Genomic DNA, 14,667 nt, shown 5'->3' with positions numbered 1-14,667 from the left:
TTAATTGTCTTTATTTATATGGGTTCTTTTGGGTTAAACAAATCTCAGGGCTGTATAATGTATCCATACTTTGATAACAAATGTACTTTGAACTTTGAATATTGAAGGGAAGGGGAGAAGCCAGTATAAGAAGGTGGGGAGGAGTGGAGGAAGAAGTACAAGGTGGCTTGTGAATGGTGAAACTGGCAGAGGTGGAGAGGGTGAAGTCAAGAACTGGAAAGTTGATTGGTGAAAGAGATAAAGGGCTGGAGAAAGGGGAATCTCCTTGGAGAAGATAGAAGACCACAGAAGAAAGAGAAGGCTGAGGTAGACCAGAGGGAGGTGATGGACAGATAGGAAGAGAAGGTAGCTGTCTTCTGGATAGTTCTCTAGACAGAATATTTCTCATAATTAAAATTATGGAAGTATTCCTCCAAAACGTCCAGCATTGTTTTCTTGTGCAATTAATCTAAGGCATCTGATTGGAAGAAAGATAATCAATGTATTTAAATGAATAACTTTCATTGGTAAAACGTGTTTAATATTGAAAGACATCCCAAGGTACTTTATAATTGTGGAGTCACCTATCACAAGAAATTCTCCAGCTTTTCATGTAGTCTTAGCAATAGATATGCAGCATTCAATGAGCCTGTGCACTGAGGGACTAGTTAACTTTTGTAGTTAGGTAGTGCCACATCACTGATAATTTCAGGAAGAAAGAATCTGATTATAGTCAGGCTCTGTAAACAAAGGCAACCATCAATCACAACTGCAGACTTTGATCTTTTGTTTGGTGCCAGGCAGATGAGGTGCAGCTGGTCTCTGCTCCATGAGGTATTTTTTTCTCCCTCTGTAATAACCATACTCGTCAGTCAATTCCTTTGAATAAATCTGAGGTAGAAACTTAAATGGAGTCCTGTTTTAACTCTTTCACTGATGTAAGCCCCTTATAGTTTCTAAATCAAACAGATAAAGTTCACCTTAGTTCCTATATGTAACCTATTTATTTTCCAATTTAATTCCCTGCAATGTTCACATTTTAATATACAATAGGATTTTTAAGACTGTATTCAATCACAGGATGTGAATGTTACTAGCAATGCAAGCACTTATTATTAATTCCTGGAACTGAGTGGACAATTCAGTCAATCATATCAGTGGGTATGAAGTCATTTTTAAACTGGCTCAAATAGGGATGCAAGATTACTTTCTTTGAAGAAAATTGGTAAATCAAAGTAAGAATAAACTGCAGTTGTGGAGTTTCATGATTACCATTATTGGTATGGACATTTATTCCAGAAATATTTAACTACTCAGGCAGCTATAAATATTCCAACAAATACCTGCTGCAGGATCTCACACCTATCTCATTAACTCATTTTGGACTGCTCTGTGGCTAAGCAATTAGGTGCTGCCTCCTCACAGGTCGAATCCTGATCCCAGATGTTGTCCATGTGGAGTTTGTTTGCACTTGTCTCTACAGCTGAGCCCTGGTGCTCCAATTTCCTCCCACCTTTCCATGGTATGTTGATCAGTTAAATAGCTCCTATAAACACCTCTTAATGTAAGTAAATTGCAAAAGAATCAAAGGGGGAACCTGATGGACATGTGAGTAAGGTTAAGTTGCAGAGGTAAAGGGAAATAACAAGAGAGAGAGTGGGACTGATAAGTTTGACCTGCAGTAACCAGAATATTTCTGATGGTCTGAATGGCCTCCTACACCTTAGTACATACCAGGGATCAGGCTGGGATAGGTTTACGTTCTCAGACGTTTAACCCTATTTGATTCAAACTTGCCAATCACACATGAGGTTTTCTGAAGCTTCTGAATATGAGAAAAATAATTTCTTCTTGCTAAATAATTTTTCAACTACAAACATTATTCAGTAGCTGCAAATTATAATTTATTGTTAAGAATTATTGATATGAGTTCTATTCTCTTTTTTTTTTATCTCCACAGATGTCCAATATATGCAGAACTCAACAGTTAATACTCCCTCCCCTGCTAAAGTAGGTGATAGAGTGGACAATGAAACAGGTTATTAAAATTATAGGGGAAACGATCAGGTGAGTAGGCGGTGGGGAGGGGGGGGGAGAAGAGTGGAAAAAGGTGTTTGATTTGGATAAGTCCAAGGCATTGCCTTTTGGAAAGTAAAATCCAGGTAGAATAACATTGAATGGCAGAAATTTGGAAAACAGACGGAAAATGGAGTACAAGTGCGCGATTCACTAAAAGTGGAGTCACAGTTAGACAGGCTGTTGAAGGAGACTTTTGGCGTGCTGGCCTTCAAAAGTCAGGGTACTGAGTATAATAGTTAAGAAATCATGCTTAGCTGTACAGGACCCTAGAGAGGCCACACTTGGAGTTTGATTTGGTTTGCACTGCTGTCTGAATGTTGATATTAAACTGGAAAGAGTGTGGAAGTAATTTTTAAGAATGTTGCCAGGATTTGAAGGGGGGGGGGAGGGAGGGGGGGGGGGGGGGGGGGGGGGGAGGGGGAGAGGGAGAGAGAGAGAGAGAGAGAGAGAGAGAGAGAGAGAGAGAGAGAGAGAGAGAGAGAGAGAGAGAGAGAGAGAGAGAGAGAGAGAGAGAGAGAGAGAGAGAGAGAGAGAGAGAGAGAGAGAGAGAGAGAAAATGTGTGTTTGGGCAGGTAGGCATCATTCCTTGAAGTTGGAAGACTGAAAGGTGCATAAATCATGAGGAGCATAGACAGGATGAATATACTCAGTCCTTTTCCCAAGCCTTTGGAATCAATGATTATAGTTCAGAGGTTTAAGGTGAGAGGGGAAAGGTTTAATAGAAACCTGAAACTACTGTTTTATCTAGAGCATTGTCTATATATGAAATGTTCTGCTAGAGAACATGGTATGAACAGGTACAATAATAACATTTAAAAGGTACTTGGACAGGTTATGGGGCAAACACTGGCAAATGGGACATCTTGGTCAGGATGGGCCAGTTGGATTGAAAGGCCTGCTTATATGCTCAATGACTCCCCCCTCCCCTTCCTTTAGCTTCTTTCAGTCTTTCTCAGTCTCCAGATCAATCCACCTCCTTTCCATTGGCCCAGGAGACATACGTTTCCCTGCAGCACACGTTTTACATATTGCGCATCAGTTATTCCATGGTGATGGGTCAAAATTGCTCACCAGAGTCTTTATTCCTTATAGGACAGGCAACAGAACTATAGTAATTAGTACTTATTATGTAGGGACAGTTAAGAACTAAGTGGTAAAGTGGAAGCATGGAGAACGTGTAGAGATGTTCTAGTGAGAGTGCAGGGAAAGAGACAGAAGAATTTGAAGAATTTCTGAGTAATAGCTCCTCTAGAACAACTTCACTAGCCATTGAAGAAGGATCACTTACAGCCAGCTGAGGACATCTGCTCTAGGGTACAAAGATATTGGACGACCAAATTAAAATTCATTGGACCCTCCATTGAGCAGAGTCAGCCATGGATGTTGCATCCTCGTTGTCTATGCAAGCTAGTACACAAGCCAGAGCAGTTCCGAATGGGTACACAATATCCTGAAAAGGGAGAGTGAGCAGTCAGAAGTCATGGTACACATTGGTACCAATGACATAGGTAGAAAAAGGGAGGAGGACCTGAAAAAGGCATACAGGGAGTTAGGAAGGAAGCTGAGAATCAGGCCCTCAAGGGTCGTAATCTCAGGTTTGCTGCCTGTGCCACATGACAGCGGGATAGAATGAGTTGGCAGATAAATGTGTGGCTGAAGAATTGCAGCAAGGGGCAGGGATTTAGATTTCTGGATAATTGGAACCTCTTCTGGGGCAGGTGTGACCTGTACAAAAGGGACAGGTTGCACTTGAATCCAAGGGTGACCGATATTCCTTCAATATAGCATTCGGAATAAGGTGGACGAACTCATGGCACAATTACAGATTGGCCTACATGATGTTGTGGGCATCACTGAGTCGTGGCCGAAAGAAGGCCATATTTGGGAGCCAAACATCAAAGGATATACTTTCTGTCGAAAGGACAGGCAGGAGGGCATAGTTGATGGTGGGGCTCTGTTGGTAAGAGATGGAATTACATCTTTAGAAAGAGCTGACACAGGGTCAGAGAATGTTGAATCTTTGTGGGTGGAGTTAAGAAACTGCAAAGGTGAAAAAACATTATGGGAATGATATATAGGCCTCGAAATAGTAGCCAGGATGTGGAGTCGACCTGTTTCCCAGCATGGCTTTGAAGCACTGTTGAAATATTTTTTCCCAAAGATCAGATCACTCCTAAATTCTGATCTCAGGAAAAAGAGCAACAAAATTGGAACAAAGTTTCCTCCTTGTCAAAATAAAGGAACTAAAATCAGAATGCAATCGATAAGAAAATAAGTTTTACTTAACTAATTAAATCAAGATGGTTCCTTAAGGTTGTTTAAGCTGGGGGTAGTAATGGGGATAAGTTCCCACTACCTGTTAAATGTTCCCAATGGCATGCGTCTCAGATAGCCTCTAACAACCAAATCCATCTCCTGGCATTGATGTGTGGCTTAGCTACTAAGCTCAGCAGAACTGTTTCTACTGACAGAAGAAGCAAAGGCGGGTTATTGGCACCATAAAACCAATCGCTTTGGGTGGATGGTACTCATCAGCCATGATTGACAATCCATCTAGGAGATGTAAAACACTGATATCAAACCTCCTCTGCCTTGCAACTATACCCACTCATGGGGAAGAATTCCAGAATAAACCCAGAGGAAAAATTCCAGAGCTGGGGTCCCTAAGGCAGTCCTTCTTTGAGTTCAATGTTGACTGGCAACTCCAGCAACACCGCTGGTGCCAAACTGTATCAATCTCTACCGTTCCTTTGGATTCATCAGCTGTGTGGAGAAGGGGAGCCTGCTACCTCGATGACAGTTCGCTCCCCATATTGTACTGCCCTGGCGTGCGTATTGACTTCAATTGCTAGGACGTAAAATCCATGGTCAACCCTGACCAACAGAGGGCCTCATAAATCAAAATATTTAGTTTGTATTCATACCAGTGAGGTGGATCAATATAATTTCTGGGTAGAACCTGATTGGAAAATTATAAGCAGTATCTGCAGGTGTAATATATGATGCTTAAATCCCCTTTTGTTGGAAAAGTAAGTTGAGAAATGTATACTTGCTAGGCCATTTAATACTTGAACAGTCTTTTGGAGTTAGCTTTATAGTTTGAAGTAGAGAATCCACATTGTGTTAAGGTTTCCTGTTATATAAATATACCTACAGTGGCCACTTTATTAAGTAATAAAGTGATCACTGAGTGTATGTTTGTGGTCTTTTGCTGCTGTAGCACATTCGCTTCAAGGTTCGATGTGTTGTGCATACAGAGCTGCTCACTGCTGTTGTAACATGTGGTTATTTGAGTTACTCCCACTTTCCTGTCAGCTTAACCCTGTCTGGCCATTCTACTTTGACCTCTCTCATTAACAAGGCATTTTTGCCCACAGAACAGCCGCTCACTGGATTTTTTTTTTTCGTTTTAGCACCATTCTCTAAAAACTCCAGAGATTGTTATGCATCAAAATCCCAGGAGATCTTCAGTTCCTGAGATACTCAAAGCACCTCATCTGGCACCAACAATCGTTCCACATTTAGATCACAATTCTTAGTTCACAATATAAGGAAGACAAGTGGTTATGATGGGTTCCTCCTCCTATATTTCAACGGGGAAGGGTTCTGAAGAAATACCAGTGTAATGCCATACACAAACCTGTAAGGAAACTAAATCACTGCTTATATGGGTCAAAGGGGACCTGAAACTCAGGTTGGCTGGCACTTACAGGATTCCTTGTCAATGCGGAGTGGCATATATCGGCCTGTTGGGGCACACAGTGGAAACGCTCTTCAAGAAGCACAGGAGATGTTTTGTTTGGGTTACCCAGTGAAATCAGCTGTAGCAGAACATTACATTCACAATAGCCACAGGATTGGCTTCAATGGCACAAAACTACTGTTGCATTGCCACACCAATGGCTTTTGGGATCACCTGGTGAAGAAAACCATTGAATTTAAACTAGAGGAAAAGAATTTTAATCAAGACGAAGGTCTCGACTTAAGTAGGAAGGTGGGAGAGCAGAAATCTGATTCGATGAGGACTAACCAATCAGAAGGGACACACCACGGGTTATAAATACCACTGATCCAGACATGCCCAGGCATCATCCCTGATGAAGATGGCAGTGTTTGTCATCGAAACAACTAAACCTTGATCATGTTGGCATGTTGTTGTGCATGGAGTTGCTGCCACATAATTGGCTAATTAGAAACTTTCATTAATGAGCAGATGTACAGATGTGCCTAATAAAGTTGCCACTGACTTCACATCTTCTTGATGAAATTACCATAGATATTTTCGGATATTAATTATGAAAGGGCTTTCAGTTAGGAAAATGAAAAGCCACAATATTTGAGGAAAAGCTATGCTGACAATTAATTGAGAATCTTTATTAGCTGAATGTCTTTTCATTTCAGCAGAGGAACTTAATATTGCGCAGTCAATTTTAGAGATAAACTCATTTTACCCTGAATTCCTGGAATAAACTGCCAAGAACCAAGCAATTCAGTGGAATCTGAAGTAAAAATCTGTCCTTTATGATATTCGTCAAAGAGGTGGAATGAGGCTGAGGCAAAAAAACCAAAATGATCGCATAATGATTTCAGAAAATAGCACATGCTCATCACATAGAAATTAATTTTGTTTTGTTGTTATCTATATATACAAATAAACCATTATATTTCTACATCACAACATTTTAAAGCTATTTGTAATATTGTTTATTGCTTACACAAGTTTTAGCTGCTAATGAAAATAACACAGTGGCAAATCATCACAATTCCATACCAGACTGATTTCCTTTGTGATCGTTCAATGGCCCGATGCCACTCAAACTATTCCTCCTTGTCCATTGAGTCTCTGATTCTAGATCATTGGACCAGTTGCAGAAATCCGTCTCAAAGTCACAGCTTTCATACCAAGGGCCTTTTCAAAACAAAATGTTGATAATTTTGAACATAGCAACAAATTAACATTCAATAATAAAATGTGGCATTTTTCAAGCTCAAAGTCAGATATGTGGCTCTTGGCTATGTAGGGACTGGGTGGGTACTTCCATATACTTCCATGTATAATACACATGCAACATTGGAAGAAACACTGACAAGTCTTGATTGGATGGATGTTAAAATTGCAAAACCAAAATCAACATGCCTACCTCAGGTTTTAGACCGGTGGAAGAAACTTGTGACCTAACCTTTCTCAGCCAAGTTGGAGAAGCCCTTTTGAGTGAGGTTGCAGGAAAATAGTGGAGAGGAGCTGAGTATTTGCATATTTATTTGATATTTCATGTTTCACAATCTTACATTCAACTTAAATCTCAAGCCCACCTCTGGATTTACCTGGTGTTGGAAGACCAGCATTATGCGATTGAATTTCAAGTATTTTGCTGCCAGGAAAATCTTTGTTTGCAAAGAGCATGTAAACGTAGTAGCAGTCTCATATGTTCCTGGATTTAAAATAATAACAATCATCCCGTGGGATTTCATGCATGTCAATGGAGAGGCCTGCACTTTTGGCCACCCTTAAATGTCCTGAATTAAAAGCTACTGATATTGATGTGTCTGAAATCATCCATAGGCCAGCACAATGATGTCGTTTCTTGAGTACCATTACTGAGTTTGGATTTTTCTTTTAAATTCTGGATTTATTATTTGAAATTAAATTGCTTTGCTGTCATAATGGAATTTGAACTTGCATTTGCAGATCAATAGTCTGAATCTCTGGCTGTTAGTTCAATAATTTGATTGTTGCAATAATCCACTGAACATTCTATGCGTCCTATAGGTCACATATGTTGAAAAGCTGTTTTTTTTTAAACTTTAAAAATTACCAGGTCACTTGACACATACAACTTATTCTATTAATTTTAAAACACTTGCTGAGGAGGACATGATCACTGCACAGACTAAGATCCTGAACAGAAAACTTTGGAGCCGTTAGGTGGGATCAGAAAAGGAGTGTATATGTGGAACTGATCAGAGAACAAGAAGAAAAGTTATTAATGGAAGTCAAAGGGCATGACAAGGCTATGAAATGAAGATGCTGTTGGAGTCTCAACATGGAAGAAATGATTGAGATTCTGGATGGATTATATACTTATTTAGAGATCCAGTGCAAAAGAGGCCCTTCCAGCCCAACAAGCCACACTGCCTAGCAACCCGCACTCCCTACTTAATCCTAGCCCAATCAGAGGGCATTTTACAATAACCAACTAACCTATTAACCAGTACATCTTTGACCTGTGAGAGAAAACTGGAACACCCAGTGCACTCACGGGAAGGACATACAAACTTCTTCCAACATAAATGGAATTGAACTCCGATGCCCCAAACTATTGATAGCATCATGCTAACCACTACACTACCACGTTGCTCCAATGTGGATAAATTGCTGGGTGTGAATGGGATGAATTGTTGGAAGCTGAGGGATGTAAAGGAGGAAATTGCACCAACTATGGTCCTAATCTTCCAAACACAAAATTTAGCTGTAAGATTTAGATTGGAAACTGAAAATGTTAAAACTTTGTGGAAGAGTAGGGATAGTGATAAAACCAGGAACCAAGTGTAGTTCTAGAAACACCAATCAAGGACAGAGTTAGCAGTTATTTGGAAAAATGTGAATTTATTAAAGAAAAGTCAGCAGTGATTCATTAAAGACAAAGGTTCTAGATGGAGCTTTTTTTTGAAGAAGTAAAGATTATTGACAGAAATGTTGTGATGATGTATGTATACTTTCAAATAATTTTGGATAAGGTGCCCCATAATTAACTCATCACTAAGATTAGAAGGGGCAATTGCAGCATAGGTAGAAAGATTAGTCAGAGGAAACAAAGGTTTGAAATACGTAGAAGGTTGTGCTTCTGACTAAAAATGAAACAACTTTGGACTTTCCCAGGGATCAGTATTAGAATCACTATTTCTTGCAATAAATAATAAATAGAAACATAGAAAATAGGTGCAGGAGTAGGCCATTCGGCCCTTTAAGCCTGCACCACCATTCAGTATGATCATGGCTGATCATCCAACTCAGAACCCTGTACCTGCTTTCTCTCCATACCCCCTGATCCCTTTAGCCACAAGGGCCATATCTAACTTCCTCTTAAATATAGCCAATGAACCGGCCTCAATTGTTTCCTGTGGAATTCCACAGATTCACCACTCTCTGTGTGAAGAAGTTTTTTCTCATCTCGGTCCTAAAAGGCTTCCCCTTTATCCTTAAACTATCCTTAAAATTTGAACTTGGGTATGCAGGTCGCTACTTTCAAATTTACAGGTGTCACAAGACTTGTAGGAATAGTAGATTCTGAGGAGGATATAATAACCCTCAAAATATCAGGTTGGTAAGGAGGGGCGGATGAGTGGCAGAAAAAATTAAAAACTGAGAGATAGGAAGCTTTAAATATTGGTTGGAAAAAGGAGAAGCAATATTGAACACAGGGCACAATTCTTAAAGAGATTTGAGAACAGGTGCACAGTTCAATGAAAATGGCAGGGTAGTTTGAGCACAAGATTAAAAATAGAATGCAGGGTCCTGACTTTTACAAATAGGGATACAAAATCACAATGGCATTGGTTCAGCCACAAATGGGGTACTGTGTCGAGTTAGCATTCATTTCGCGAGGACAAGAAAATAAAAGTAAGAATGTAATCTTAAGGTTTTATAAGGCATTGGTCAGACCGCATTTGGATTATTCTGAATAATTTTGGGCCCCGTGTCTAAGAAAGGATGTGCCAGCATTGGAGAAGGTGGTTTATGGAAAAGATGCAGGGAATGAAAGGGTTAACATATCAGGAGTGTTTGATGGCTCTGGACCTGCACTCACCAGACTTTAAAAGAATGAGGGGGCATCCCATTGAAATCTATTGAATATTGAAAGGTCTAGTTAGAATGCATGTTCAGAGTATGCTTCCAATAATAGAAGACTCAGACAGACAGACAGACATACTTTATTGATCCCGAGGGAAATTGGGTTTCATTACAGTAGTACCAAGAATAGTGAAGGAATATAGCAATATAAAACCATAAATAATTAAATAATAATAAGTAAATTATGCCAAGTAGAAATAAGTCCAGGACCAGCCTATTGACTCAGGGTGTCTGACACTCCGAGAGAGGAGTTATAAAGTTCAATGGCCACAGGCAGGAATGACTTCCTATGACGCTCAGTGTTACATCTCAGTGGAATGAGTCTCTGGCTGAATGTACTCCTGTGCCTAACCAGTACATTATGGAGTGGATGGGCGTCATTGTACAAGATGGCATGCAACTTGGACAGCATCCTCTTTTCAGACACCACTGTCAGAGAGTCCAGTTCCACCCCTACAACATCACTGGCCTTACGAATGAGTTTGTTGATTCTGTTGGTGTCTGCTACCCTCAGCCTGCTGCCCCAGCACACAACAGCAAACAGCAAAATAGCACTGGCCACCACAGACTCGTAGAATATCCTCAGTATCGTCCAGCAGATGTTAAAGGACCTCAGTCTCCTCAGGAAGTAGAGACTGCTCTGACCCTCTAGGATAGCATAGAAGGCTATCCCTTTTAGAACAGAGATGAGGAGGAATTTCTTTAGCCAGAGAATGGTGAATCTGTGGAATTCATTGCCAAGGATGGGTGTGGAGACCAAGTCATTGGGTATATTTAAAGCAGCGGTTCATAAGCTCTTGATTCATAAGGATGTCAAGATTATAGGGAGAAAGCTAGAGAATGGGGTTGAGAGGAAAATAGGTGGCAGAGCAGATTTGATGGGCTGAATGGCCTAATTCTGCTCATATGACTTATGGTCTTATGGTTCTGGGTACCATAATTTAAGAAAGCTATAAAGACTTTAGAGAACGTGAAGAAGAATTTTTTACTATAATAGTTCCTGTGATGAACGACATCAATTATACAAACAGACTGGAGAAGCTGGGATTGATCACCCTTGGAGTCAGAAGGCTGTGCAAAGATCTGACAGAGGTACTTAAAAATATTGAAGAGAATAGAGACAGAGGAAAATTGTCACCATTGGCAAAAGGATCAAGAACCAAGGAATGAAGGTTACTGGCATAAGATCTAACTGTGAGATAAGGATTGTTGTGGACCAAATCGAAGGTGGTGATGAATCAGCATACTGGAGGGAGATTGAAAATCTAGCTGAGTGGTGTCATATCAACAAGACCAAGGAACTGATCATAGACTTCCGGAATGGGAAACAGCAGGTCCATGAGCTAGTCCTCATCGGAAGCTCAGCAAATTTAAATTTCTGCCTGTTACTATTTCAGAGGATCTGTCCTGCATCGAGCATGTAAGTGAAATTGTAAAGAATGCACAGCAGCTCCTCTACTATCTTAGGAGTCTGACAGAATTCGGCATGACATCTAAAACCTTGAAAAGTTTCTGTAGATGTGTAATGGAGATTGTATTGACTGGCTGCTATTTATATTTGCATTTGAACAGTTTGTTGTCTTCTGCACTTTAGTTGATCTTTCATTAATCCTGCTATAGTTACTAATCTATAGATTTGCTGTGCATGCCCACAAGAAAACAAATCTCATGGTTGTACATGCTGACATGTCATGAGATGTGTTGCTTTTGCAGCAGCAGTACATTACGATACATAATAATAAAAACTGTGAATTACAGAAAATAGTTTAAGTAAGTAGTGATGTAGTGTTCATGGGTTTAATATCCATTCAGAAATCAGATGGCTGAGGGGAAGAAGCTTATAGTTGAAGGAAAGTAGACAGAGATTATGACTATTAGATTGCTCTTCTATGGAGCTGATACAGAATCGATAGGCTGAATGTCCCTCTCTTTGCTGCTATAAATCTGAGGTTGTTAACATAAACAAGGCAAGTATGATTTTAAATCACTATCTCCTTTTTTTTTAATAAAAATGAAATCCAGAAGGGATTAGTTTAATCAAAATGGATTTGTAATGTCCTGAAGAAGGGTCTTGGCCCAAAACATCGACTGTTTTCTCTTTTCTATAGATGCTGCCTGACCTAATGAGTTCCTCCAATGTATTGTGTGTGTTGCTTTGTATAATAATATATGTGTAACTCCATTTCACTCTGGTAAACCATCTTACTTAAAGTAAAACAGAATAATTCATCAACATTCGGTTCTTTAATTCTAGGAAGAACACTCAACAAAGTCTTTTGCTGCATGAATGCACTCAATACAAACTACATATTGAAAGCCAATTGCCTTTTTAATAGCAGTACTTTGATTCTGAAAGACCTATCATAATTGTTTGAAAACATTCGCTATATCCTTTGCAATAAGAACAGGATGCGCTCCACCAGATTTGCGAAAGGGTCACTTTAATGTACAAAAAAAGATTTTAAAAATTACTCTTCCTTCAGTCACCATAAAATGGATTTGAATTAAATAAAACAAAAAGAGACTGACATGTATACTGTATTAACTGCTGGGCATTGTAAAGTGCTTGAAAGCTAGCACAATAGTTAAAATAGTGTCGGAGCAGTTTCCAGACTATAAACCAAGCAACAGGAATTCCAATTCCACCAGAGAATCAACAGCTTTCAAATCCAAAAAATCAAACAAATGTAGATTTTAAAAAATTGCCTTTGCAAATTATAATTATGAAGATAGTGAGTTTTTACAACAAGCCAATACCCTCATGATTACCATTACTACCACTTGTTTTTCTTTATTATTCCTGATTTACTTAGTTATCTAAACATAATTTACACAGTAATCAAGTTCTATTCAAATATCCAAACAGTTTCTGAGTGTGATTTAGAAAATGTCTTCTTGAGACACAAGCCAAACTGGGCTGCATTCCTTGGAAGTTTGAGTATTAGAATATCAGTACGATTATAAATGAAAGACGGGGAACTGTGGATATTCAACATGAAATTCATTACTTACATTCTTGGTCATTCTTGCTGTCCGTGAAATTGCATGCATTACCAGGAGGCACACAAGATCTTCTAGACCATTTTAAATCTGTTCCTTCGCCTGGTTTCACCACCAGAAAAGTTACGAGGAATAGCCTGAACAGTGTTTTTCCAATTTTATTCATTGAATGGGAAATGTAGAGTCACCAGGTCGTCATGTATTTCCACCAATATTTCTTCCATTAAGTAGTAATTGCATTTATGAATAAAAATAGTATTGAGAAGTGATCATTTCATTGTATCCTGCGTTACTGAGAGAGATTATGAACTTCACCTGAGTTTTATAACATCTGCCTTAAGAAATATTTAACCTGACAGCTTTATCTGATCACTGATGAGTCAGTCCAATTAGAGCTTAAACAAAGTGAAAGTCTCCAAGATATTTGAAGTTGCAAATAAAAAAAACTGCAGATCAAGAAATCTGAAATATAAACAGACCCTTTGACCTGAAACAATAACCTGGTTCTCCTCCCACAGGTCTGGCCTGACCTACTGCATACTTCCATCATTTTATGTTTTGTTTCACAATTGAATTTGCCTTCATGTGGTCAAGTAGTAAATACGAAAGGGAGTAGGCCATTCAACCTCTAGTTATACTCTAGGTGTACAACATCAGGTTCTGAACTGCTTTATCAGAGAGAGACTCTAGCTTGATTTTAACAGGTTGGGATTTGACAATCGTTAGCTGTGACATTATTTTGGAGGAATAAACCAAAAAGACAGGTATGCATGTCTCGTGTGTCATTCATGTATTCTTTTTGAATCAAAAGATGCAAGCAAAGCACACAAAACCACAGTAAGATTTCTATTAAAGGAAAGGAGCTTTGCCAGACATGGCAGTTAGGTACTGTTCATCAATGCTCCTTGCAAAGTAGAGGCTCGCAGTAACAATTGTAAGGAAGCTTTGTGTTATGATAAGTTGGTTTCACTTTATTGGCTCTAAACATAAATAAATCACCTTTTGTCTTCGTCTCACAATCGGTGGCTGAGTATTCAGCTGCTTTGGTTCCATTTTGGTCTTCTAAAGTTCCCACAATCACAGAAACCTTTGCTCAGTTCTTTGGTTTCTGAAATCTCAACAAGGTGTTCATTACCCCAGGCCATTCCTAGATCTTATTTTCTATGCCCAGATGTAGGAAAGTATGTCATATGCTTTTGTCACCACCTTATCAACCTGTGTTATCATTTTCAGAGAACTATGGACTTGAACCCCTAGGTTCCTCAGTTCATCAGTATTAGTGCCCTACTATTTACTGTATATTTTCTATCTCTAGGATGAAATGCTCATATTTTGTACTCTGGTGTTAAATGGTACATGATCCAGAGACATATCAATCCAGATGCCAAGCCAATTATCTGCAGACGTAAACTTGTTTCAAATATCATGATCACTCTTATAAAGGAGGAGAAGATACAACTCATCGTCAAAACAAGAGTGATCGAGTGACATCCATTGTTATGGTGTCCTGTGTGGACACCATACATTAAAGGGAGTGTCTGTGCATCCAAAATGATATTTTATTGACACATCTACTCATGAGGACTATCACTGAATTCTTGGCATTCAGACAACTTTGTAAGTATTATACCTAGAAGAACAAGTGTCCACATTGAGAAAGACTGTAAATTATTGCCCCAAAAGATGGCTGAAGATGTGTGGCTGGTAATCAAACAGAATGTTAATGCCATCGTTAGGCCCAGTAGACCTAAGAATGT

General features: G+C 39.3%; 1 protein-coding gene across 1 annotated transcript in view; it reads right to left on the bottom strand.

Moving 5' to 3' along the window:
• The window catches only part of malrd1 (MAM and LDL receptor class A domain containing 1), a 359,618-nt gene extending 346,438 nt beyond the window's left edge, over positions 1 to 13,180 (bottom strand). The window contains exons 1-2 of the mRNA XM_073055307.1: positions 12,923 to 13,180; positions 6,830 to 6,967 (exon numbers count right to left, since the gene is read on the bottom strand). Of these exons, the coding sequence (XP_072911408.1) occupies positions 6,830 to 6,967; positions 12,923 to 13,076 (292 nt within the window). The 5' untranslated portion in view covers positions 13,077 to 13,180. The remainder of the gene's footprint in view (positions 1 to 6,829; positions 6,968 to 12,922) is intronic.
• Between the last annotated feature and the right edge of the window lie 1,487 nt (positions 13,181 to 14,667).

This window comes from Hemitrygon akajei, chromosome 8, assembly GCF_048418815.1.
Source record: "Hemitrygon akajei chromosome 8, sHemAka1.3, whole genome shotgun sequence".
NCBI lineage: Eukaryota > Metazoa > Chordata > Chondrichthyes > Myliobatiformes > Dasyatidae > Hemitrygon > Hemitrygon akajei.
Note: the sequence above shows the minus strand (reverse complement) of the source record. Positions and strands in the feature narration are given on the sequence as shown.